Source organism: Anopheles marshallii, chromosome 2, assembly GCF_943734725.1.
Source record: "Anopheles marshallii chromosome 2, idAnoMarsDA_429_01, whole genome shotgun sequence".
In the NCBI taxonomy this organism is placed as follows: domain Eukaryota; kingdom Metazoa; phylum Arthropoda; class Insecta; order Diptera; family Culicidae; genus Anopheles; species Anopheles marshallii.
In genome coordinates this window covers 45672579-45699099 of record NC_071326.1, presented here as the reverse complement: position 1 = coordinate 45699099, position 26521 = coordinate 45672579, and the positions used below count along the sequence as shown (strand labels likewise).

The 26521-nt window shown below is 44.4% G+C and overlaps 1 protein-coding gene across 2 annotated transcripts; it reads right to left on the bottom strand.

The window, feature by feature from the left end:
• Positions 1-2862: 2862 nt before the first annotated feature.
• LOC128709741 (chitin synthase chs-2) lies at positions 2863-14957 on the bottom strand. 2 transcript variants are annotated; one of them, XM_053804758.1, is made up of 9 exons: positions 14851-14957; positions 9411-9940; positions 8127-9341; positions 7439-8029; positions 6031-7355; positions 5777-5953; positions 3608-3811; positions 3172-3534; positions 2863-3087 (listed from the first exon to the last, which is right to left on the bottom strand). In XM_053804758.1, exons 1-9 carry the CDS (start codon positions 14955-14957, stop codon positions 2863-2865), a joined length of 4737 nt encoding a protein of 1578 aa, XP_053660733.1. The 2 variants fall into 2 exon arrangements, with proteins under 2 accessions (XP_053660733.1, XP_053660734.1); XM_053804759.1 differs by lacking the exon at positions 5777-5953 and adding an exon at positions 5149-5325.
• Between the last annotated feature and the right edge of the window lie 11564 nt (positions 14958-26521).

Here is a 26521-nt window from a genome sequence, read left to right as displayed (position 1 = left end):
ATGACTGGATTTGACTTATCCGGTGCAACAACCGCTTCGCGATCTTTCCCTGTTGAAGGAGTCCTCCAAACCGCTCACCGGTCGTGCGCCTTCGTCTGGCAATCCCTTATTTCGGCCTTTCTTGCGAACTCATCAACGCCAACTCTCCGTCTCAATTTGGACTTACCACGCCCTCTCTGTCCATGTGGACGTCCTAAAAGGACTTTACGAGCTGGGTCGCCCGGTGTCATTCTCATGATGTGACCAGCCCACCGGAGCCTGGCGAGTATAATCCGCTGTACGAAAGTAAGTTCGCCGTACAGCTCATAGAGCTCGTTATTATAGCGGCTCCTCCATTGTCCTTCCACACCTATGGGGCCAAAAATCCTTCTGATCATCTTCCTCTCGAACGAGGCTCTAAGTATATAAGTTCTATATAACCCCAGCTTCGTTCGTCACGACAGGTGTTATGAGTGAAGAAGTTTCCACAGAATGTAGTATTCTGTGGCTGCCAGTTGGCAGCCAGCACTCTAGCGCGTATTTCAACATCAATGTTATTGTCGGTGCTGACTTCTCACCCAAGATTGGTGGAATTTTGGAAGACTTCGCAAGTACGCTCACCTATCTGCACGCCACTCTTGCGTAAATTAGGATTTGTTAGCAGGGCCGATGGTGATGCCACCATCAACTTGGTTTTTGCCTCGTTAATCTACAATCCGAGGTTTTTTGCATCTGCATTGCATTCTTTGGTAGGCATCTGTTACGTTGGAGAGCCGAGAGTTTTCCATTCACCATCATCTGACATGTGATGTTGATTATTGTCATTCGTACTAGTCTAGTAATTTTGGTTGGGATTCCAAAAGAGCTCATTGCGTCGTAAAGTTTTACCCTTTCTATGCTGTCGTACGTCGTACGGCCTTGAAGTTGATGAAGAGATGGAAGGAGTGTAGCTGCTGCTCCGCCATCTTCTCCAAGATCTGCCGCATGGTGAAGATCTGATCAGTGGTTGATTTTCCGTTTCGGAATCTGACAGTTTCCAACTAACTTTTCAACGAATGGGACAAGACGATCTTTTAGTACCAGGGAGAATATTTTGTAAGCGGTATTAAACACCGTTTTTGCTGCACACTAGCTTATCTCCCTTCTTGTATATGGGGTAGATGATACCAAGATTCCAATCACAAGGCATCGATTCACTATTCCATACCTCAGTAATAATTCGATTAATTTCTTTCTCTAGTGCTGCACCTCCATTTTCGATCAGTTCGGTTACTATGCAGTTGGTGCCTGGTGCCTTATTATTCTTGAGCCGAAGGATGTCCTTTCAGGGTTCGTTAATGGTAGTAGCATGAAATCGTCTGTTAGTGCAGCTTCTATCTGCCCGTTCAACTGATCGTTTAATAATGCTGCAAAATACTGAGCTCATCGTGTGAGGACCTCTAGCTGGTAAGTAACCCGATTATTTAGACAGCAGGGTACCTTAGGTCTGAAGCTGTTTCGGTGACCTGCTATCTCTTGGTAAAACTTTCTCCCGGGTTCGTAACGCACTCTGATTTCTTGAAGTTCCCGCACCCGCTGTTCCTCCCAGAGTTGTTTCTTGGAGCGGTGAACTTTTTTCTCCTCCCGTCCGAATCGTGCCTGAGAGGAATACGCTCATTCACGCGTTCTATGCCGCTACTGCATTGGTTGGTATGTGCAGTTCTTACGTTCGGTCATTTGTCTACATTTTTCGTCGAACCTGCGATGTTGGAAAAATACTATCTACAAATTAGTACGTATCGTACAATAAGTGCATTAGGTCATCTTAATCTTGCACGCGTAATTCAACAGAGCAGAAAGTCACTATATAAAACATATAAAAATAAGTCTATCAATTTTATTGTAGAGTACAATTTTCTGTAAACATCACATTCGAGTTCCATTACATTCGTTTTCGAGATTCGACAACCTTCTCCGAGGTTTCAAATATCAAATGATTCGAATAGTAAATAAGTAAAGTGAAGTAAAGAGCATGCTGCATGACCGGGTAAAACGGGCACCGTGAGCACGTTGTACGTATTTACAAAGAAATCGCTTAATTTTGAAAGCAACATGGATTGTACAATTCGTTCGCGAAACCAGTGGCAGTGTTTTCGTCGTTGTTCGGCAACGGCTTACGTTCGCGTAAGCTGTACAACGCTAGTAATTAAATAAATATTCTACGCTCCCGAAGAATTTATGCATGTGTTCTGCAAGTATACTTCTTCTTGCCTTGAGATGTCGGCAGTGTTGGTTGGAAAACATATTTGCCATCCGAATTTTGTGTAGGAAATGGATGTTGAAACGATCTCATTTTGCGCTTAGTTTGGCTAAATTGTTCTACGTTGATGAGTATTTAGTGGTAGTGTTTATAACGTAAGCTACTGTGCGCCTTACAGTTGTAATCATTTTGAGCTTTTACTTTATGCTGCTTCAGTATATTCCATGGAACACCGTCCAGAGGTTTGTAATGTAGAAAATTGCATACCGTATTGCAATGTTGGGCCTGCAGGGCTAAGAACCTTTCTGCATTGTCGGGTAATGACTTGAGTGAGGTCTAAGCTACCTATCTATCGTATAACTGTGGAGATTTCTTTTTTTTTTGTTTTGCTTAACAAATTTCTTTCAATCTAATTCACCCAATCTCTTAACGTAATATCGAGTCTATAAATTAGTGTTCACAACAATCACACTTCACGCGTACCGCATACACACCACTCTCGCACGTTTCTCATTCGTTCTGTCGTACGTAGGTAGTAGTCGACCATTACTAAATCAAGCGGCTCTGAAATCCTGATCGTTCGCAGATCAGTACACTTCGTAGCAAGTCGATGGTTAAGTGAAAACAAAAACTGCTCGTAATGCTCACAACCGTGCGTTACCATTATTACCCCAGGTGACCTGATTCCGTGGCTGCATGCGTAGTGAGTTGCGATCGTCATCTTCGATGACCGGTTCGTATGCTTGGTTTACTTGTCCAGTGACTCCGTAGATTTCCCCTCCAGGACCACCATTTACATTGAAGATGTCCTTCACACTAACACCGGCGTTCGATGTGCGCGTCGGTCTGGCCGGAGCGTTATTATTTCCCTGAAGCAATTAGGCAAAACATGTTGTTCAGATTCTTTCAACGTAAAAGCCCATACCGGCCGCTTCTCCAAGTTAAGTACTTACATTGGGCACGCCGGTAATACCGTACTCGTTGTTTGCACCGAGCGTTTGCATCTGGGATTTGCGTCGTTCAGCCATTACAGAGTTCTTTCTTACCTCCAGCGCACGTATCGTTTCCCGGCGCATCGTCATCCGACGTGTAAGAATCGGTGTGGCCGTGTTGTTTTCATCAGCCGTCAGCTTTAGGAAGCGTTTCTTGAATGCCACATCGAGCGTTCCTATCTGGCGCCGCGGTTGACGCGCTTTTTCCAGATTCTGGATGGTTCGACGTCTCGCAATACGGTCTGGACCACTGCCGGAGTCGTTGTCGTAATCTCCATCGATTCCTTGCAAGCGTTGCAAATTTTTGACTATCTCAACAGCGTGCTAAACACAGGGATCGAGTATGATTGTGAATAGTTCGCTAGAATTCAGGAAAAGCAGGCAATATGGCGCATACCTTGTCTATGAGAGCATCCTGCGAAAGCTCCTCCGGTTTCTTGTTGCAGGCCCAGTTGAGCTCCGTCGAGGCCAAAATGTGCGACAACGTACCGAAGCGATGGAACATCATTGCCACAAACTGAATGATCAGAATCAACGCGAAGAAGAACACAAACACTAAACCGATCGGTTCCAGCTGGAGATACTCCTTCGAGATGTGAACCTGTGTTAAGTTAAGAATATTCATTAGAAAAACTTGTTTTGTTTTTTTTTTTTGGTGTTCCATAATGGAAAATTGCGTTGCGTGATTATTGAGCATGGGTGGAAGTTGTTAACACGTATTTTCGTGCCTTGGGGATTTTTTTAAAAAGTATCAAAGATAAAGTACACGACGGGTTAGTAGAATTTTTTTTTAATTTAAACAATTTAGTTAGCACATAGTCGAACGGGTTTAGGTGTTAAAATTTGGAGCTTTGGTTGAATTGAAACAATGGGACAGGTTTGGAATTGGATAGGGTTGTTCGATAAACCGTAGGGTAGTTGTTTGCGTCCATGCAAGACATAGCCATGCAGTTATTGTACTAGAAATCAAGCGTCAAATTGTCATTAAAGCCTTTTTTTGTTTTCTTATGATGTCCGTGGATGGGTCAGTGGACTGAAAGTTATGCACTTTCAGAAAGCCATGCAGTTTAAATGGCGCCAAGAAGTAGAACAACATACATGCACAGTTCGTTCTCAGATATTTGTCTCCTTATTTAGCATGTTACCAAGGGAAAAGGAAAAGGAATTTTATATGTTTGTATGCAGCAGCATTGCACATTCGCAGACTTACTAATAGGCTTACTAAAGCTTTTATTTTTTTTTGCAATGCTTTTTTATCATACTTTTATCATTATCATCAACTTTAATAATTTTTCATAATAAAAAAAATTGTTGCAGATTCTTCTGATGTACATGACGTTTTACAATATGCTAAAAAAATGTGTAACTCATAACAAACACACGAAGGGAACTTTCGCCAAAAGGATAAACAGGTTCGTGCAAAGGAACAATTAGAGAAGGATGTTAATTACATTTGGAACGTTACCACTTAACAGTAATTTTGTGAATGAAACAAATATTTGAAAGTATTACATGCACCCGAGATGAAGTTAACAAGTTTGTTATCATAATCCCACCAATAAAACCAACAGTTATTGAATCGCGTCTGGGTTGGACCAATTGCATTAGATGCGATAGGTTACGAAACAAAAAAAATAACAATCCATACCACCCGGGGTGGGTTCCATTTGCAGGAAGGATAAATTACACCTGTTAGAACCATGGTGTGGATTTAGAAGAAAAGAGTAATAAAAAAACACACATTCACCAGAACCGTGGTCAGGAGTTCCCGGGAAGGGATGGGCAAAAACAAAGAAACATTAAAATGGGACCCAAACCCCGTTCCCCGTATCACACAGGAAAGGCGCGGGATTCGCTTGAACGGGATTACCAGGGGGCAAAACATAGAGGCAACCAAACAACAATATGGAAGAGCGTGAGATTATTGTAGTAGCAAACCTCGGCTGTAACTTCGTCATAGGTAATGTTCGTTTTGACGCCCAGCGGCCAAATGATGTGCAGCTTGTCTTTGTTCAACTGCAGCAAGAACACGATCAGGACGAACAGTGCGTTGAACATGAAGAACGCAAACACTGACTTGTTACGCAGTTCTTTCAGATCGACAGCAATTCTTGCCTAGATAGGTTGCAATTGCATGTTGTGGTTTGTGACGGCATTATGAACGATTCGTTGTGGTCGGTGCAGGACCATTGCAGTGTTTGGCGGTTGTGTTGTTGTTTGAGGTGTACGTTTGCGTAGCATTTTTGGTTTTGGGGTCGGTTTGTTGTTTTTTTTTTCGTTGTTGCCAAAATGGTGATAGTGTGGTGAAGTTTTTCGTAAAGAGTGGAGCAGATTTTGCGGATGTCAGGTATTTGGAATTTCGATTATCCATACGCAGTCCGACGGGGTAGTAAAATAAATGATGGTAAAAGAGAAAAATAAAACGAAACAAAAAAAGAAAACTGAAAGTTAATAATATTGTCCCGAATGGAGACATCCGGTGTTACCATAGCGTCCGCACGCGACACCCTCGCGCATAAAGAAACAGTCCGCTATAGTGAGCACACCGGTGTCTCCAGGAGTTTACCTCTTGCGTGGCTTCATCATAGGTAATGTTAGTTTTAACACCCAACGGCCACTTGACGTGGATGTTGTCCTTGTTGAGCTGTAGCAAGAAAACGATCAGCACAAACAGTGCATTGATCATGATGAAACCGAACACGGCGGAGTCCCGCAACTCCTTGAGATCGTGCGCAATACGTGCCTGGATGGGAAAAAAGTGCATCAAACGCGATAGAGTTAGCATATGATACCAGTCCGCAAGATAAAATAGCAACGCACCTGTTCTTCTTTGTTCTGATCGATCGGATAAAGGTACTTATCGATGAGATCCTTCCAGAACTGGATCTCGGTGCTGGAAATAAAGTCTACCTCGCCCTTCTTTAAATCCGGATCCTCAATCCAGTACGGGTTCGTCAGGAAATCTCGTTCGTCACGCTGCATCGTAGACGTCTCGGACTCCTCGTCCTCGTCGTCGTCCTCTGTGTCCTCCGCAACCGATCCCAGATGGTGATCCTTCGAGCCAGCCGAAGCAGTACGCTTGCGCGTATGGTGTCCGTGGGGGTCCACGTGCTTTTCAAGATTTTCAATCTTCTTCGTAATTGCATCCAGCGCATCAGCAATGTGAATGAGCTGAGCCTTCTCGTCAGTTGTTTTGCCATGGGTACAGAGCAAACATCGGAACAGACCCGCAATCGATATGTCGATCGAACCCTCCTCGTCCGAACCGTTCCCAACACCACCCTGCAGGAAACCGAGGAGCGACTTCTGTTTCACGCGTTTTGCCGCCTCCTCGGCGTCCTTCTTTTCTTGCTCTAACTCCTTTTTCGTTTTTTTGGCGACCACCTCACGGGTGCCCCAAGATACCACGTTCAGATTGATGATGGAGTACAGAATCAGCAGCAGGTACATCGATGGAATGGATAGCAGATAGATGATGCCAGAAGCGATACACCAGAACTCCTGCGGATGCAGGCAGGCTGCTATAAAGAACGACCCCGTCATTGCTATCAAGAAAATGGCCGATGGTGAACCGATGCCGTCCTCGCCCAGCTGCAACGCGGTACCAACGATTACTGCCATCATGATTAACGCGTACACGGTGGAAAGTATCTGTGCCACTAGCAGCTGTATGTTGGACTTGCATGTGAAACACACCAACATGAACAGCAGTATCGGTATGATGTTATAGTAGAACGAGGTCCAGTTATCAATCTTGAAGGCGGCCACAAACGCACCCACCAACATAAGGAAAATGGTTCCCGGGCCCAAAATCGTACCACCCATCAACATCATCTGGTAGAAGATGTACAGCAGCGAAATGTTGTCGTTGATCTTGATCGTACGCTTGTAGTCCATCAGCAGGTCCATAATGTTGGCGATGGTGGACGGTACCCAACGACGACGCTGGTTGTAGAACTCGTTGAAACCTTCCGGGCAATGGGTGTACGCGTCCGAAGCAGCCGAGTACTCGACACGATAGCCGCGCTGTAGCAGCAGCGTACACAACCAACGATCCTCGCCCTGATCGTACTGCACGTAGTGGCGGGCCTCATCCGATCGCGTCGTGTACTTCCGCATCACATTGTCGTCCATAAGACCTTTTCCTGGGGGTGGTAGCAGAGAACCATTAGCATTACCGCTTCCGAATTTGCCCACATGGGCAGCAGTACACTATTCGTACACTTACCTCTAAACAGTGAAAAGCAACCGGGACTACAAAGTACACAACCAATCATGTGCTCCGTTGCCTTCTGCAGCCAATGGCCGATAGCGTACTCGAACTTCTGGTACCACACCATCGGTCCGGACCCGATCGGATGAATACGGCCGCATGCTGCGCCCAGGTTTTTATTCTTCTTCATCAAATCGATCAACAGCGTAACGGCGCTCGGGTTAAAATCGATATCACCGTCCAGCGTGAGCAGGTAGGTGTTTTCTGCCATCACCTCCTTCCGATCGACGGAAATGGGCAACTCCATCAGCCGGTGACCGAGCAGATAGTACATGTACATCACCTGTGACCAACGCTTACGGTGTCGTATGCGGTCCTTATCCTTCAGATGTGCAATCATCTTCGTTTTGCCGGGTAGCGTCCACACTAGCCGCCCACCGTAAGGAGTTGGATACTTTTTCGGTGGTCGCAACCGAATGTTTGTCTGATGCACCTCGGAGGCCGCTTCGTCAATGGTGTCCACCAGAATCTTCACAAACCGATTGCACTGGATATCGTCGTCGCTGTGGTCGGAGATTTCGAACGCGTCATCGAAGAATATGTGCGCTACGCATGCCCGAAGGTGAAGATAAAACGTACGATTTGTTAGCAAAGCTTTTTTTTTGTTTATACTTGTGTTAAAATCTGTGCTTTAGTTACTTACTTTCGAACTCGTAATAGTCGGGATCGACGATGCGCAGATACTTTTGGGCAACGCGCCGTGCGCACTGATCCTCATCCATTCGCATGATAGACTTCAGGAACACCATCATCTCTTCCTTCGTTTCGTGCCAAAGCGTTGCACATGCGTAGATACGCGTGATGTGATCCGACGACTTCACGCTGGGCCGTGGTAAGGCAGAACCGTCCGTATGCACCGAGATAGTTTCGTAGTACTCATCACCCTTCTCTTTCTCGATTTCCGCCAAATCCTCCGTTTTCACGTCGGCCTGATCGTCGCGCCGACGGTTCATCGCCATCGATTGATCGATCAGCAGTGCGTTGTACATCGGCGTCACGAACAGCTTCTCCGTGTTGGCCAAACGTTCGCACTTCGGCGTCCAAATGTGCAGCGTGATCCAGGTTTGCGAAAGCAGCCACAGCAACCAGGCCCACGCCATCTGCCGTGAGGCGAAATCGTTCAGCCGAAACACCGGTGGACTTTCGAAGAACAGATAGTCCGGAATGGTGCCGTGGAAAAAGCACGGATCATCGTTGCGGATGCCACAAGCGGCGATCAGCAACGAAATCGCCACCGGTACGGTTAGATTCACCGGGAAAGCGTAACTGAAGCCTTGGATCAGGATCTTACACGCGAACTTTCCGAAAATGTAGCACAAGTACGCGGCCAGTATCTGGATGATAAGCACGTACGTTACCGTGTTGTAGGCGGCATCAATGTCGATCGTGTCCACCGCTTGGGCAGCTTCGACCAGATCGGGCAACGCGGAACTAAACGGTAGCGCTACCTCCTCCACCACGATCTTGTGCGGACCGTATCCGGCGCCGAACAGCGCGAACAGGTTTGCCACCTCATCTCCACGCACGAACAGTATTACCAGCACGAAGCAGAACAGCAGCAGTATCTTCCACACCGACAGGAACATGTAGGTGAAGTAACGCGTTTGCTTCAGGTCTTCCTTGACGCGGCCAAGCGACCGTACGAACGAGAATGGGCTCTGCGGCGACACGTAGTTTTCCCACCAGCCGCAGGACGTTAGCAGTGCGGAAATCGGAATCAACCAAAGAACAGGACGATTTTCCAGCAGCGGCCACACGACAAATCCGGTGATTTGGGCGGCAATTGCGGCGAGATCGACAATCGTTTTCACCGCCCGTTTGCCTTCTTTGTTGGTGCGCGAAAACAGACCCAGCATACCTGCGGGAAAGCGAAAGGAATTTGTCTATTAGATAGTTCCCGCGTGTAGCTTCCCCTGATCATACGTACCCGGTATGACGCACAGACAGTTGGTCAACATGGCTCCCTTCACCGAGTCCACCTCCGGCAGTACTACGAAAAACAGCAACACCAGCCCGATCGTGTGGAACGATTCCATCAGAAAGACGAGCAGAAAGTGTGACTTGAGCGGTTTCTTCATCGATTTGAAGAAGCAGATACGCGTCGACCGGATGAACGTGCCGATCTCGGGGACGGCAAACGCTATCATCAACGCCCACATCCACGCTATCCGTTCCTCTTCCGGTAGGGACACGATAAACGATTTATCCCGCGCCAGGTCACGATTGCAGTAGGTGATCTTCCGATCGCGACGCAACTGCGACGACATGAACAGCACGCATCCCTTCGCCACCACACCGCCCAGCAGCACGATGACGAACGTGATGAGGTAGGCAAATATCTTCAGGATCTTGATCGTCAGATCGAGGCAAGCCTGGTCCGCCATCGAGCCCGTATCCTCCTTGATTGGAGGATCCCGGAAGACGTCCCATCCTTTCGTTTCCTGAACGGTCCGCTGGCTGCAAAACAGACAGGAAGGAGAATGCGTACAACTTAATGGGCATGAATTATAGCGACCCGTCGAAATTTGTTCACACATCAGGGGTATAATGTTATGGCATAGTTGTCACTGAAGCGACGGAGTAATAGGTCACGGTTCGCTTGTTGCATTGTACACACACGGCCGAGGTCAAGATTTTTGGTGCGGAAATTGTTTATTTATTGTACCGATTTAAATGATTTAACCCGGAGCATTTATATGTATCCGCCAGAAGGAATACGAATACAAAATGGATGGTAGAAAAGAAAGATTTCAATGATCGTTAAGCGACGAACCGTGGGTGAACTTTGGCGAACCATTTGAGCCGTTTTAGAAGTAGCGCACAGCTAAATTGTGATGTTTTTTTTTTTCTTATCCAATTGCCGTTTTGCTTCAATTAGCGATTCGCAACAAATAACTCATTTTGTTACTTTCAATTCACAAGCAAAACTCCTATCTATTCGCTGTACCAGCACACCATATCGCACTATCGAATCATCACGCACCCGTGCGCACGATACTGTAAATCACTTTCATTTACAGCGTTACGAATATGCGAATGGTGACGGATACTCCCTCGTTATAGTACAAATAGAAGTGAAAGTTGGTCTACTGTTGTACGCACTATATTCAACACAACAACACAACAACAAAACTATCCTCCAAAATTGATTAACCGATCGATTATCGCTCCTGGATAGAGTACGAAGTTAGCATACATGAGATATTCTTCCTCGTCGTCGATATCATTCGCAACACGGCAATAGTGATGGCTCTGGCAGCTGATGTAGTTGTTAGCCTCTGTACCGTTCCGTTGCGGCTTGGGCAGCCCTGGTAGCGCAATCCCGTTCATGGCCGTGCCGCTGCTGCTGTTGCTGCTGGGTGTCGGTGCTGGTGCAGCGGTGTTGTTTACTTTCCGATACATCCCGATGCCGCTTAATGCACTTAATGACACTTATTATCACTTAGCATTTGGTAGGTGGCTACCGTTGTTGACAGCTCTGTACGGTTGCAATGTGAATATTTCTGGACGTTTTGACCACTTTCAACCATTCACTTTTACCAAAGTTATCGATCACTTTCCAGCAATGGATTACACAGTTTAGTTTTAGCGAGAATTTTACATTATCGGAGCTAAGATCACCAACACTTGTCCTGATGTCTGCAGTCACCATCGAAACAGTACCCACCACACAATGGTACCGATTTTTGCGCGAACCGTAAGCGTACCGTCGTTGCTTCCGATTGCGATGGATGTGCCGGACTGAGCGCGTCTTCGGCCTGATGGCGTTTAGCTTGGTCGGTTTCGCAGTTGGCACAGGGGTGCTGATTGGTCAAGCACGCCACACCACACACCGTCCATCCGATCGGGAGCCGATCGAAACGCGCCGTTTCGGTGGGTGACCAAAATCGAAAAAAATAAAAGTAAACGCACCACGGCAGGCGTGTGCGGTGAAAAATAAAACTATCAGCTACTACAGTCCTTCCACCGTCCCGTCGCAACCCACACCTAGCATTCGCCTCATCCTCACCGTGGTTTACACTGTCGTGTCGCACCATCCTTTGTGCAGCTTTTCGTTTTTCGTTCCTCACCACATGGTGCATCAGACAGTGAGAGTGGCGTTATGAGTAGCTTCGAACCAAACTATGCTGATTGATGGAAACCCGTGTCGGGGGCGCGTACGTATGCATGTTCGCATGGATTCGCACGCGCTACGGAGGGATCATGATCCGACGAATAATGCTTTGGTATGCGCAAATGATGGACCCTTAAAGATGAGGGGCCTTGAAGTGTTGGCGTTTTCTACACACATTGTTGTTGGTGAGTTGGTGAAATGCGTACCGCATGTTTGCATCCGAAACAGTTCGATGGTATGCTAGAAGAAAGGGATGCTCTGTGGCATGCTGGTAACAATTTCGAAATATTGTACATTCTTAAACCGTCGATAGGAAGTGTTGTGCGCTATGCTGTTTATGCGGCAGAATCGAGTGTGGTTTAAACATTTGGTAACGGTTCGTCATTGGTTGCGCTTCGCTAACCCATCCGGATACCATTCGATTTTATTCGCCTAACTCACGCTGTTAGCTAAAGTCTTGGATTCACTCGAACCATCACAAATAATGTTTCGGCGTGTAGCGACCGACATGGCTTGGTCTTGTCTCGTTAGCTCTTGCGTTTATGTCAGTTACAAATTAAAGCCGCTCGATATTTTCTCCATCATCCAGAGAGTTTTGTTGCATAAACCCTGACGTCTATTAAATTTGGAACGATTTCATTATTCGCATGTGCTGTGCGCAACGTGAATGTAACCGTACGAGAAGCGTTTGAAAGGTGATTGAAATTTTCGATTAAGTTTGTAATGCAATCGACTCAGTTAGTCCAGATCCAAGACTAACTCACTTAGTGGCAGCTCAGGGTTTCCGACGTAACCAAATTCGATGGAATCAGTGCAACGATTGCAAAAAGAAGGTATTGTTGCTAATTTTTCGCTGTAGCTTCCGCTTACCAACGCCGCAATTATTCGCATGTTTGGGAAAGGAATGGGATTTAATAAGGGTTATTCCACTGACTGCGGCTTGGTGGAAATTCATGTGTAACTGTAGTTAGGAAGTTTATGCTCAAAGAATGCGGAACAGAATCGATGTTGATAGGACACTTTTAATCAAATTTATCTCTATGCCGATCGAGAACTGAATGTTGCATTTATTGCTTGGGATAATGGTTTGAAACGTACTTGCAATAGTAAAAAATATATTAAGAATAAAAATAAAAAAAAAATCTAAAAATGATCAGCAAAAATTGGTGATTGCAAAAACAAGTACGTTCGACCACAGTTCCCACATTCGTCGTTCGCAAAAATTTGCGAAAAATGTGCAATAAACAACAGAAAATAACGCTAAACAAACGATAAAAAATACAAATTGAATAAAATATTTTGCAGTTGTCCAAAAAATCGACAGCTGGGGAGAGATTGTTTAAACATCGTGCGGCAAATGAATAAAAGAAATTATTTGTTAAGGAATAATCATCTATAACACTTTAAAATTACTGTTAAATTGTTCATTCCTAATTTACAACAAGAAACTGGTTCTGTTGTTTTCGCATCTAAAATGCAAACGTTTTGTTTCATTTTGAGTGCACGAAAACGTCACCTATATTGTAAGGAGGTAGTATATTTACTGAACAAACTTTGTATACTTATTAGTACAAAGGTGATACTTTGAATTTACATGCACACAATAATACACGTATAATTGTTGTAAGGATTATTGAAAAAATATTATTTTTTGTCGTCCTTCTCTGTCCCATGCCGCGATACGCGGTCTTGCTGCGGAACGAGGATCATCATCATCATCATCATAAATAAAAATACAGATCAAGTACGATCAGCATGCTAAACCCACAAAACAAAACATCTTCCACAACGTCTTTAGGTGTTACTATTCGGTGCTAAATACTAGCAACGAGGTGAAGAACGCACGAAAAACTTTGTTTACAACTGCTTAAATAACAGCACACAAATACACACAACTCATTTGATGTTGAACGCTTTCAAAAGACTTTTGTGTTGATAAAATGGCATTCGCTCCTTCCCATTTCATGTTGCAGCCTCACGGTAGCGCCACAATAGTATGCCGGGCTTAGTGGTACAAATAAATGCGCCACTGTATCATCATCTCTGGCTGTAGGTGTAGCCATTCATTTATAGGAGTTTTCGGCTTGTACATTCTTTGGTTCGCTGCACGATTATGGATGGTAGTAGTTGTTAGCAGACCGCACGGTTGATGGTGGTAAGTGTTACCCACTGGGTGACGGTTGGATGAAGTAACAGCTCTCCTAGCACACAGTTGCATAACGAGCGTTCCACAGACGCAATCTTCTTTCGCTGTCGCTCCAAATGATGATGTTTATGCTGTCCCACGGAACGGCGCAGGCGAAGCGGTCGAACGCCGCCAAAGGAACGCCGCAGTGTTTCTGCCGTGCTGCATAATTGTTGTTTAATGCACCTCCGAAGACGCCACCGCCGGTCGTGGTGGTTGGTGGCTGCGGTGTGGCAAAGCGCGATGCAAAAACGATGGCGTTACTTCTCGGCAGCAACAAAAAGTGCATCACGGTGGCATGTAACGACTGCGGGTTGCACAGATGCAGATGGCAGCAGATTAGGTGGGTGGCGTTTGCAATTGTAATCGCCTTTTTCAATGCCGCTCAGTGTGATGCTATCGCGGGTTGTGCAGAATTCACAGATAACACTCGCCGCCGAAGATTGACGAAAGATTGTTTTCGTTCTAGCCGTGCGGCGGGTGGATGAAAACATGGCTGAGAATCGCTCCTCAGATCCGGGTTGTGACACACTTTAGCTACCCAGTGCCTTACTTGTTTTAGTGTCTTCGTTTGAGCATTCCCAAAAAAAACCTTTGCCGCTTGACAACGATTTGCAACCCCGATTACACGGACACATGGAAAATCGCTACGATGAATAGTATTATTGGCAGCTACATTCGTCAAACGATGGCCGCTACCGTTGAGTGTGGTGGTGTGGCATTATCGAAGACAAACAACCCCACGATCAACCAAACAAGGTCGAATTCATTATGCACGGTTAAGCATTGGTGAATTCAATGGCGGTACCTTCTTTCTTCAAGTGAGCGGCCTGTGGATACGTAAGGAGAAAGCTGACAATTTGTATTGTACGGCACGTAGGAGCGAATTTTACTATCAAGAGACTTCAACGGTACATTGGCAACGAACTCGTACTCGCCAACGAAGTTATGTTATGCTGACCGAGTGACCGATACAGACGCGGTTTTTTTTCTCACTCTTGTGTACATTTATTATTCTTCTATAGTGCGCAAGCCAAATAATATAGTACGCATCAAACCGTCACTTACCTTCCTCCATAGATGTCATGCGTCAAGGGCGTGCTCTCGTCATCGGAAAAGTTGTCGTCGCTCTCGTTCGGACCATTTGCCAGAGGTCGATGTCTGATAGCAGACATCTTCTCGGCTTAAGCCTCTGCAAAACACAAACACCATTTCAAAGGAATTAGATCAGTCGCAAATGAGTGGTTATATTTTTTTTTGTCATCCTATATGTTAAACCGTACACATTTATTTCAAACCATACCATTAAATAGCTCCTAACGTTTGGGGGAGCAAAAAGAACACCGAATTTGAAAACAAGATTGAATGGCAAGGAACTGGTCAAACTAGTGACATTTGAATCGAAAGAACCTGCTGAAGCAGACGATGGTAACTAATATGAGATGGCGAACGTTGTGGTTTCGTTTGTAGCATAGAAAACAAAATTGCCAAAAGACATTCGAGAACGTCCGGTTGAAGCGTAAAGGTTTTTCACTCTCGTCAAGGTTATGATGAACCGGTGTGTATCTTCTTTTTTTGTTCAACTAAAGTATCATATATCTTCCCGCTAGTGCCTTTACCGCATGGAAAAAAGGGTCACCGCGACCTGTAGGAATATCTGAAACTCTGAACAGCGAAACTATACCGCATGATCGGAAAAGAACATAAATACCTTTAAATGTGTAAGCTGTTACAAAACTATTAAGCAATTTTTAGCTTTCAATTTATATATCGTCGATAGTTAATATTACTCGAATAAACAAACTCAAACTGTTATTCCATCACATCCTTTCTAAAATCGTTCCCCTTTTGTGGATAACCCCCAGCCGGATAACGTTCATAACGGCTCAAATACAGAAGCTAAACTACGACAAGTGAGCCAAAAATGTGTCTGAGTGTTGCTATAGCATAATCCACTTCTGATGCCATTTGTATCAACCACACCTTTACTTATGATTCTGCCTTTCACGAAATCACAGTGAATAAAGGTTTGAGTGGAATGACTTTCAAGAAAACAAGTTCCGTGCTAGAAATAACAACACCATATCGATTGCCTTTAGGATTTTGAAGTCCTGTTCGCTGGATGGCTGCCCCATAGTGGTTGGACGAAACACGTTAATGAAGCTTGCCGCGTTGAATTTAGTCGGCGGACAGCTTCTTGCTAGGGTTGACCAGCACCACAAAAGAGGGATTTGATATTTTCTTGAACCTTTCCCGTTTGCCAGCAGTGACTCATGGAATCGAACCCGCAAAATAAAGCCCGTAGTCGCATTTCGTTTACACCAGATCGACCCGAGCCGAACGTAGATTTGTCTTTCGTCGTCGGTTGGGTCGCTGCTGAAATCCCACGCAGTGCGTGTTTCGAACTAACGAGCTGCGAACTGTTGCTTGGTCAAACCCATTCCCCGGTTTCCTAAGAACACAATCGACATAGGCAATGGCGACCGACCGTTTCGCTTCGTTCATTGCTCTTGTTAATGTGGCGTCGTTTAGAGAACGATTCTTTACGAAAAATGCTAACACACAGATGGACAGTCACCGGTCGGGGAGTGTTAATAATTCATCTGTTTTTGAAGGGTGCACGTTGGAAGTGTTTACCGCAACAGTCGATCAGGAAAATCCTCTGTCACACAATGGCAGGAACCGAGCGCAAACTTCCTACTTCCGAAATCCAACGGGCAGAGTTGCCCAATTATGAAACTGAGAAGGTTGGTTTGGTTCCGTTCTTTCTTTCAGATTCATGCTAGAACTTTGTGGTGGGATGAACTTGAACTTCGGTATGAACTACATTGAATTGGTTACGCTTTTGGGTGATGTAAGCAGGGGCAATAAGAATAAGCTGGCGTTTATGGACACATCGCACAGCATGGTCAATGGACGTTTATTGGAAAGGTACTCTGTAGAAAGCAGAAACCATGTGGGTTTCGTAAACAGTTATGTCGTTGGCAGACTTTTTTTTTATATAAATGTTAAGCCATTTGTACGCAAAGTCGTAGGAGTTTTGTTCTCTTCAATACCAATATTAATAATTAAATTCCTCAGTTTCCTAACTCACTATTTCCTTATTTTAATGTCATTTAGTTAGTGAGGCTGGACAGCAAGAGATCAATTGCTGTAATATGTTTTATAGCACAGAGATTTTGTTTCCGGAAGCGACGCACGGTGTCTGAACCATCTCATAATGGACATCACAAGACTTCGCTCTGCTGGCAACATTTTGATTTATATTACTCAAAATGCAACACCCTACCAGAACCGGTTCAACCAGCAAACACCCGTACTGGAAACTTCCTCCTTTCGCATGCGAAGTTGCGCTCATTGTGCAAAAATGTGAACGGCCGGAAAAGTGACTCTCTTCGGTGGTTGCCTACGGGACGACTCTCTAGGCAATGTAGTTCGCGACGTGCTACAGAATATGCCGTTGAACTCTGGGTTTTTTGCGTATTCTTAGGTTCGCACCCGGCAAGTTACCACTCCGCTTGATCGGTACATTCCAATCTTTAAATGTCAGTAAACTTATTCTGCACGCTGACCTTCACGGGCGGCCCTGTGCGTACAATGGATGCTGCATTCGGGTTTAAGTAGTTAATTTCTTCGTCGCCTAGCCCAGCACAACTCACCCAACCTATGGTGCATGGGGGTATACTTCACGCGCGCGTATTGCAGGTTCGTCGCTTATGCGCCCAAGCCATTAGTCAATCGATCGACACAGGAAACCGCGATCAGCAAGCGTTGCGGTTGTGCTGCTGGCTAGTGCTTATCGTAGATCTACGAGAAGCAACACAAATTATGGTAGGAACTGTATGAAGAAGAATAATGCTTGCTGGACAAAAATAAGTCACCGACTAGGTGGAGTTTGTTTTAAACAGCATAGGGGTTCGGTCGACTGGAGATAAAAGGCTGACCAAAGCATATGGAACAACTAAAAGCTGCACGGTGACCATGCGACGTGCTGCTTACTTCCCTGTTCCAGTTGCAGCTTCCAGCCCCCATTGCTACGTTTACCTTTTCCTTACACTCAAACGATTGAACGTATCACCGCACACTAGTTGAATAAGGCAAGGAACTCGATTGAAGTCAATCGACATGTAGTTTTTTTTTTGTGTACACTTCGTGCTTTTTTCACGTTAACGGATAGCAAAGAGAATGGCAGATATAATTTAGTTTGCTGCGGTTATATTTTTCCTCCATCGGTTCTGCGTCACTTTGCTAACTTGGTCGCCGCTTCTTTGCACAATAACACCCGGCCGATATAAAGCGGCACCGATACCGTCGTCATGCCAGTCAGATCAATATGCAACCGACCGGGTTGGGTCAATTAAAATGGTGCCACGTCTCTTATGCCCTGCTTCGGACGGCGCGGCGTTTATCGCGGGGGCAACGAGATTGGGCCGCGTGTGTACTTGTGTACGTGTGCTTAAGCAGCGGATTGATGCTGACTTTCGATTTCTGTTCGCTCTCCCGTACAAATTTGCATTGTCTCAGGTCAATCAGGGGCCGTCGGAATGTGGCAGCTGTATGGGGTGTTTAGTTAAATCGGAATGCGGTCGTTTCTGATCCTTAAAGTGTTTGATGGCGGAAGCAAGAATTGGGTGGAAGAAAAAAAAAATCTATCGCAGATCAAGTTTTTCAAGCTGCCGTTACTAAACTGGTCGAGCCGTAAGCAAATGAACGATCATTCAGAAATGTTCACTATTTCCATTGTGAATGTGATGCTAAAGAGTTTTATGAATGCTTTGAAGAGCCTTTCAATACATTAATTATATCCCGGCTATTTCTTGGAATATAATTAATCATTGGTTGAGATGAGGGTGAACAAACATTAATCAACAGCGCTTTCCAGTACTGCCAACTTGCAAGCGTTTGCAAATGAATGTTGGCAAATGCCTGCAAAAGTCTAAATCTTGGCATTACTCTCCCTTTTTTTTCCCTTTCTTAGCACACAGCTGTATTCGTGAGGGGCTGATCCACGTCATGCTCTGGTGTGCACCGTGAATAAGATCGTACGAAATGTAGCAGACGACCTTGTCTTGTATTCTGCACGCTTCGGTTGCTTGCCTGCCCAAGCTTTCGCCCGCACGTACTGTGTGAACACCCAATCTAGTGAGGTTCTCAACCTCAACCACTCGGCACCGGATCGTTGGTTCGCAAAACGGTGACCAGCGGGAAAACTATCCACCTTCTCTGCAACGTTCCTCCGCTGTGCCGATGTGTGAACACGAACTTGCCGAACTGGTTTTCTTTGTTGGCAAAAGGCTCCCCCGTATCCAGCGAAAAACCGATCGTCACTGGCTTGTAAGCTTTCGGACACAACGCACGAGGGTGCATGTGAAGCAATTGAGTGCATTTACAGCTAGCGCCCTTGCTAGGGTTCACAATGTTCAACAACACTGCGTGGATTAAATAAACCTTTAGAACGACGTCATTAAAGCGTCGTAATCGTTTCACGAAATGTTCCATCAATGGTGTTGATGATGCCGTCCGATGATGAACGAAATGTCAGCGTTGATCTACGTCTTCGCGTTTGTCGGCATTGCTTAGCTTTGTGGTGGTGCTTGGAGGTGCTACAGACCACTAGAGATACACAAGTTCGCTGGATGTGGGAAGCAGCTCACACTCCGGTTGCATACGAAATTATACCTCCCGGAAGACTACCTTCTTCAACCTGCAGTTAGACAGCTTGCGACGGATGCGTCATAAAAGCTCAATTTGATGAGCACGATATCCATCGGGGTTCGGATTCGGGGTTTTCTGACTTCTTACATGACTTCTTCGACTACGAGGGGCTACATTGCAGTCATGGGAATTACAGCGATGACCCCTCCGGGTTCGGGTTCGTCTAGTAACACGTAGCATAAATACCATCCCGCTCGTACACGTACAGAGGATTACGATCTGTGTTTGTTGGATCATTTTAATATGAGTGTGTTGCCGTCGACTGGGGCGGCGTTTTTGAAGATCGTACCGATGGCGTTAACCTGCAACACTTTTTATCTCGATAAGCAGCAGTAGATCGTGATAAAATATAGGGCAAACCATACCACAAGCAATTGTAATATAAACGTTTTACAAAAACTTGTACTCTTCAATCATTTTTTAATATTTTTCCTACTGGTATCGCTTTAAAAAGGTAAATTACTAAGTAAAATATTTTCATTAATAGAAAAATCCTTTTCTCTGTAATACCACATTAACGCTTTGCAAAGACAACATATATGTATTGAATACGTATATCTTAGTAGAAAACATAGTAGTATGACAGAAAACTTAGTGGACAATATAACTTTCAGTACAATAAAAGCGAGAAAAAGAGAGAGAGATATATATATATATATAGTTAATAGCAAACGAGACAGATAGAAACCCGGGCGTATACTGGATTAATTTCCTCACTCTACTTTGGAGTGGTCAAACCAGTTTTCTAGTTTCGTCCAGACTCCTCGTCCAGTCGGGCTTCAACGCGTAGCCATTTTTGCTTCGCCCCATTCCAATCGCTCACGAAAGCGATAAAGGAAACAACTTTTTCTTTCTTTCGAACCAAGCACGAACCCCCGCCTGGTGCAAACGCCTGTGTGGTGTACATTGGTCGCATACGGGCACGAAAAGCAACCCTAAACCGGCCAAATGTCCGTGTACGTACGAACGGGGAGGTTTCGGTTTGGTTTATTTTTTTTATACCTCTCTGCTATATCTGATAAATGTTTAAAGTACAGCTGCTCGCTGCGAACGTTGGCGTGGCTGATCTTTCAAGAGCGTTACTCCATTTGCTTAACAGCCTGGAGTCGTTGCTTTTTGAAAGTAGTTTTGGGGTGTATAATTTACACCCACAGGAAGTGATGGCGTACTGAGGTAGTAAGAAGTGTTAAACTTTTCGCATTGAATCAATGTAAGCTTGATTTGCGTATTAGCGATTGTTTGTTTCCAACAATATATTACTAGAATTACTAGAACTGCTGGCCAGATAGTGCTTCGAGGATCAGTGGAATGCGCGCTACAGTTGTCATTAGAAAGGGCCTTCGTGCAACTTCCCATTTACTGATCGTCACCGTTAGTTCTCAGTTTCCTAACGAGCTTTTCCTAATGATCCTTCAAACCACTCACACACACACACGATTGTTCTGCGATGTTCATCATGATGAAGCGTATTGTTCGCAACGGTACCGTTACAAGTGACTGTACGTTACTTGTGATACAATGTTTCGGTAATATGACACTGGTGCACTGCACTGGATATGCATAGCTGGGCAAGGAACGGTTTGTCTATGCCGGATCTGCTCGACCATGTGGGTCAAGGAGGATCGCGTAACGTCATTTGCGAACTTTTCCATATCAACCTATAGCCACTGTTTGCATCGGACACCGTGCTGATCGTCAAGGGGGGCAGGCTAGATCACTCTGGTACCTTGAAAGATTTGCACCATGAATCATGGCACAGATTTGCAGCGTGCCATTTCACTATCGTTACGATCGGAGTGCACATTTAAACAGATTTCTTCCAGACAACTGAGACTGCTCCATCACGCACCTTACAGCAGGGAGAGGATACATTGATAGAAACCACATCTTTCGGCTCCAAAACTGTTTGACAACGTGGTCCGAAACGCTTCAGTCGAATCGGTTTAATCGCGATTAAGCTCGCTGAAGATGGCTTGTTTCAGGGCCACACCATTACCATCGAATGGCGGTGAACCTGTTTCCCAGCTGAAAACCTATCGCACACGGCACCGTATCTGGTCGTAAAGTCGCCTGACCGCTTCATCTATCGCAAATCGCCATCAACCTTGGCAGTTTGGGATCCAATCGGATGTCGTAACGCACAATTTGGACGCTCAGCTTCCTGGACGGTGGTGGGTTTGATGCTTGAAAACTGGAAATGGAAACTTGAGGCCACTGCGTGGAAAACGAAAGTGAAGCAGAGCAGCAAAAACAAAACGTGAGTGATAATAAACTCGTCTGCCACGGAAAGCAGACGACCGGAAGATCGAATCGAGATGAACGAGATAGCGATCTTCGAGCGAATGGAAACGAGCCGGTTGCGCCGGGTTGGAGAAAGCTTTTACCATTTGTGGGTGTTTTGTCTTTGTGTGCAGTTTGTGTTTTTCATTCTCATTCACTCGACCAACCGTTGAATCATTTTTTTTTCATATGTATTTGAAATTGGTTTTCCCGTAAACCGGATGTTAACATCATGCAAATCCAAAAGCTTCCATGTTTGTTCGTTGCCGTTCGCCATGATTGTAGTTTTATTGAAGCGAAGCCAATTAAATGCATCTTGAGATGCATGGAAACCTTTCAGAGAGCAAATGGGTGGAAGTGCACTATTTGAAGCCTTTTAGGGAATAAAATCCAATTAAAGTGTAAAGTAATGGGAGCGAGAAAAGTATTTTCGCTTCGCCTGCTTTATCTTAAACTGTAATTGATTAAACGATGTCATTTAGTTGATTGAATTCATTATGTGATGTTAATATTGCATTGATTTATTCCTATTATTTCTTTTTGTTATAATTTTGTATTAATTTTACGTAACATCATCAACAGTGATATTGTAGATGGTTGAGAATTCATAAATACATGTTATCATAATCTTGAAATATGTAATTACATTACTTTTACATTTTTTATAATCATGTCATTGCAAAACTTTAAAAGCAGCAGCTTTTTTTAGAAACAGATAAATATGTTAAAATTATTACAAAATTGTAAATAGCTTTAAAAAATGTTGATTTTGGTGAATGTGTTTTTAGAACATTTGTAGATCACTGCTAGTCCAGCTAGTGGAGTTTCCGAAATATGTTGTTACAATTTTGACGACGAAGGTTCTTTGTTTCGGTCCGGTGGTGTATTTGGTAGCGGGACCGTTCTGAACACGACAGAACCGGTACAAAACCCTATCCTTACAACCGTTCTCCCGTAGCCAAGGACATTCGACTACGTGATTAAAATAAGACTAGTTAGATATTATATAGTAGGTCATTACCCCAAGAAGAAGATATTTGTATCCTATATTGCTACCACCTTTATGAATTAGGCCAAATCCCTTTCAAGTGTGCAGAAGTATTTTCTATTCCACATAATAAATTTTCAAGCAGCAATACGTCTTCGTTCGCCATGCATAAAAAATTCACCAAGTCATTTTTAACTATCTGTTGAAGAAATTGAATTGTTTAAAAACCCATGTAGCTTCATAACTATGTTACGCACTGTATTATGAAGAAGTAATTAAAAACCCGTCGTCGGTACAATGCTGAACTACTTACTACTATCGCTTGCTGGCCACAGATTCTTCACCTCTAGCGCACTTATTAAATTTCCATCTAATTAAAACTGACCAAGCATTTGAATAAACTTTTCCATACACCCACCATTACTACCCCACAGAAGACTGCGCAGTGTGTGGCAAGGTCGCGCTAACATCATTGTCCAAAGGCTCCACAAAACAAAACAAAACCCACTACCGTTATGGTTATTAGTGTTTCGGTCACCTTTCTGTTTGGCGCTTCCATCAATATGCAGCCCCCAAAAATCCGCCGGTACGCAAATGACACGCAAAGCAAATGGCGTGGCAAAATGGTTACACATTACTCGCCTTGGCACATGCACATGGCTCGGTTCTGCGGTGGAAGCGAATGGCTAAGCGGTCCGCTGGATGTTGGACAGCATTTTATTTGCGAACGTTTCAACCGATATTGCGCAACCCGCTCCACGGGCAAGGATTCTTTGAGCGATTGTCTTTTGAGCAGGCTGTTCCGTCCGTTGTATCGCCCATTCAGCGGTATCCTCGCTTTGCGTTGGTTGGGGGCCTTTTTTTCTCTCTGCAACTTTCCAAGCAGTCAACAGTTAATTCTCTTCGAATGTCAGCAACAGCTTGACATCATGTTAAACTGGCCAGTACAGACTGTGAGAGTGGTGGTTGGTTATTTTTTTCGTTGATAGATCTTTCGATGCAGTGCTTTACGATCATTACAATGCGTATTGGGCGATGTTTGGACGCATGATTATACGCTACCCAGGTGGACACTGGGGAGGTGAACATAGGAAGGTTACGGTAAAAACCATACGTGCCACCACCTCAAGCACGCACGCTGTTCGCACGAAAGCCAGGAACAAATTCCAGTAGAAGATGAAGCAGATTCGAGGAACAAAGAGCATTTATTGGAGCATTTTTTTTTGGGTGGGATCAGATAGATTTGCAAGAAATCAATTCTATTTAAACAATAATTCAAATTGTTACATACGGCTTACGGATAAATCTTCAGAGGGAAAAGGAATATACGAAGCAGTTTTGGTTAGAATTTTCCCCTCGAACTTTATTCCTTAGCCAGGTGGCCTATTTGTGCAACAATTTTCATTACCGCTTGCAATGATCGGCATGTTATGGCACACCATGTTACCGTAAATGTAACAAAAACATAGTACATAATGAATAATTGTATCACTCGTGAGAATTACATTCGACATTCAGCAACGCCCAGCGCCGTGTGCCACTAAAGACAAATGTGTGAACCGCGCAGTGGCTGTTGCGAGTGATTTATGTGCACTAGATGGCACACATATCTCACCGATGTATGATGATAGTGTAAACTCTGGACAAGTTTTTTTTCGGAAATTTGAACATTTTTCCATGATACAGTGAGTTCTCGGCCCAACTTTTAACTGCACCTTGTTCGTGTACTTGGTTGCAAGGCTTTCATTTATCTAAATGTCTTTGTATGATCACATGGCTTGAACGCGCCAACCCACAATACAAATTCTTGAAGGTTGGGTTCTTATCAGCAGAATACCCTTTTCCCGTGTGCCGCAGATCCTCTCTATAATCATGCTCTTTGTGTTTGATTGAAATTTTTATCAATTTTTTGGAAAAGAAATCATCTTCAGCCTCGTTATCATCTTCAGTTTTCATGCACCATAATAATATGCGTAGCTGGCAATGAAGCAAAGCCTAAATAATAGCACAATGCTTTGTGAGGTGAAAATTTCTTGCACGAAAACTTCATCCCTCACCAACTGGCGAAAGGACGGCATGCATCTTACGCTTAACAGATACGCCCGCCGATCGATGGGACGATCTGGTCGTACACATTCAGGCCACCGAGTGCACTAATCATCGCGTATTGTTATTTCTAACCGATAGTAATTGCGGGATTGCCACACTTGCTTTGTTTCGTCGCTGCTTAGTGTTTTTTTTTTCCATCCCTCAACCCTCCGCAAGACGCAAAGGGAAAGCTATTGCCCGTGAAAGCGCACGCACTACTCGCTGTATACTCGCTTTGGTCGTGGTTTAATTTGTTTTCTTTCATGTTTTCTCGTTTATATTTTTTTCCATAATATAGATTTGTTAGTTGGAACGGGTTTTATACATTGTTGCCCAATTATTAAAGAAAAATTGGACCGATGATCTGCAGCGATAAGTTAGCTTAACGTCAGTGCTCTATCTTTGTCGCTTTAAAATACTTTTCATTCACTGATTCTTTTGGGTTAATGCTCAATGAAGCTCCATTTTCTATCTTTAACGCTTGTTCCAATACTCACTCGATTAGCTGTATTTGATATTAGCTATTTGTTTTTCTTAAATCTTTTTTGTCACACAAAGGAACTTATTGACTGCCCTTTGCAGTTCCAACACCGGGGCTTCTTATTAAACACGTTCAGCACCTCAAATACTTCCGACACCGTTTAGAGTTATGGTTTAACTGATATGTTTTGCTATCGAAACAGGAGCAATATAACTTAGGATACAGTTTCCTCTCGCGCTTCTTTATCATCAGACATAAATGGTTCTTTTGATCGTTTAACGTATATCAATTAAAATATTTCTTTGCCGGCAATGAATAGAGAGTGTTGTGATACCTTTTAACAGCCACAGATCCTCTTTCTGCGACATTCAATGCACTATTTTGTGTGCTGTTTCACCTTGTATCCGTCCCTGGTATCTTCGGAATCCCGTGAATCCAAAGCTACTTGAGAAACCGCGACAAAGAAGCTCTTGCGCGGCGCTATAAAAAAGGCGTTTTGTTTATTTAGGTGGCGTTGTTGTTTTTTTAATCAAACGATTATCCAACATACTTTACACCGGTTCGACCGGATGCTGTCACCTGTGGTTTAACTTCTCACCCACTGTATTTTATCTAACCTTTCATCGGGCGTTTCACTTTTGTTTGGCGCTTAAACCTGGTCCTCCTCTTCTCGGCGGCGGGTTCGTCGATCTGCACCGTTTTCGCTTAACCATCTTTCCACTTTCGTAGCACATCCGAGCACAGATTGCCGTTTTCTTTTGCCGGCACTTATTTTTCGTTTCGCTTCTTCGCGGCCCATTTTGTTCCTCTTTCCGGCTGTCTGGTGGCTGTGTGAAATGATTTTCACTTTTCAAACCTTCGCTACGGAACGGGATCCACTATACGGTTGCCTTGCGATCGTCGAAATGTTGGCCTACTTGGAAGTGAAATAACCTTCCTCGTAAAGTTTTCGTTTTCGGTTCGTTTCTCTGGTTTTCGCCCGGCTACAGACGGGAAAAGAAAGGCTCCACTCTACCTGACCTGTCTTAACGTTTAGAATCCCGCTCAATGGCGGGATTGTTCGCTCATCGTCGCTATACGATGGGAGAGATAATGAATTGAGGTATTTGAAAAACAGGTTCTATTTTGCAAAATTTTTGTGTCAGTAACACAGTCAAAATGTCAGTAACAGTTAAAAACTGCCCAAC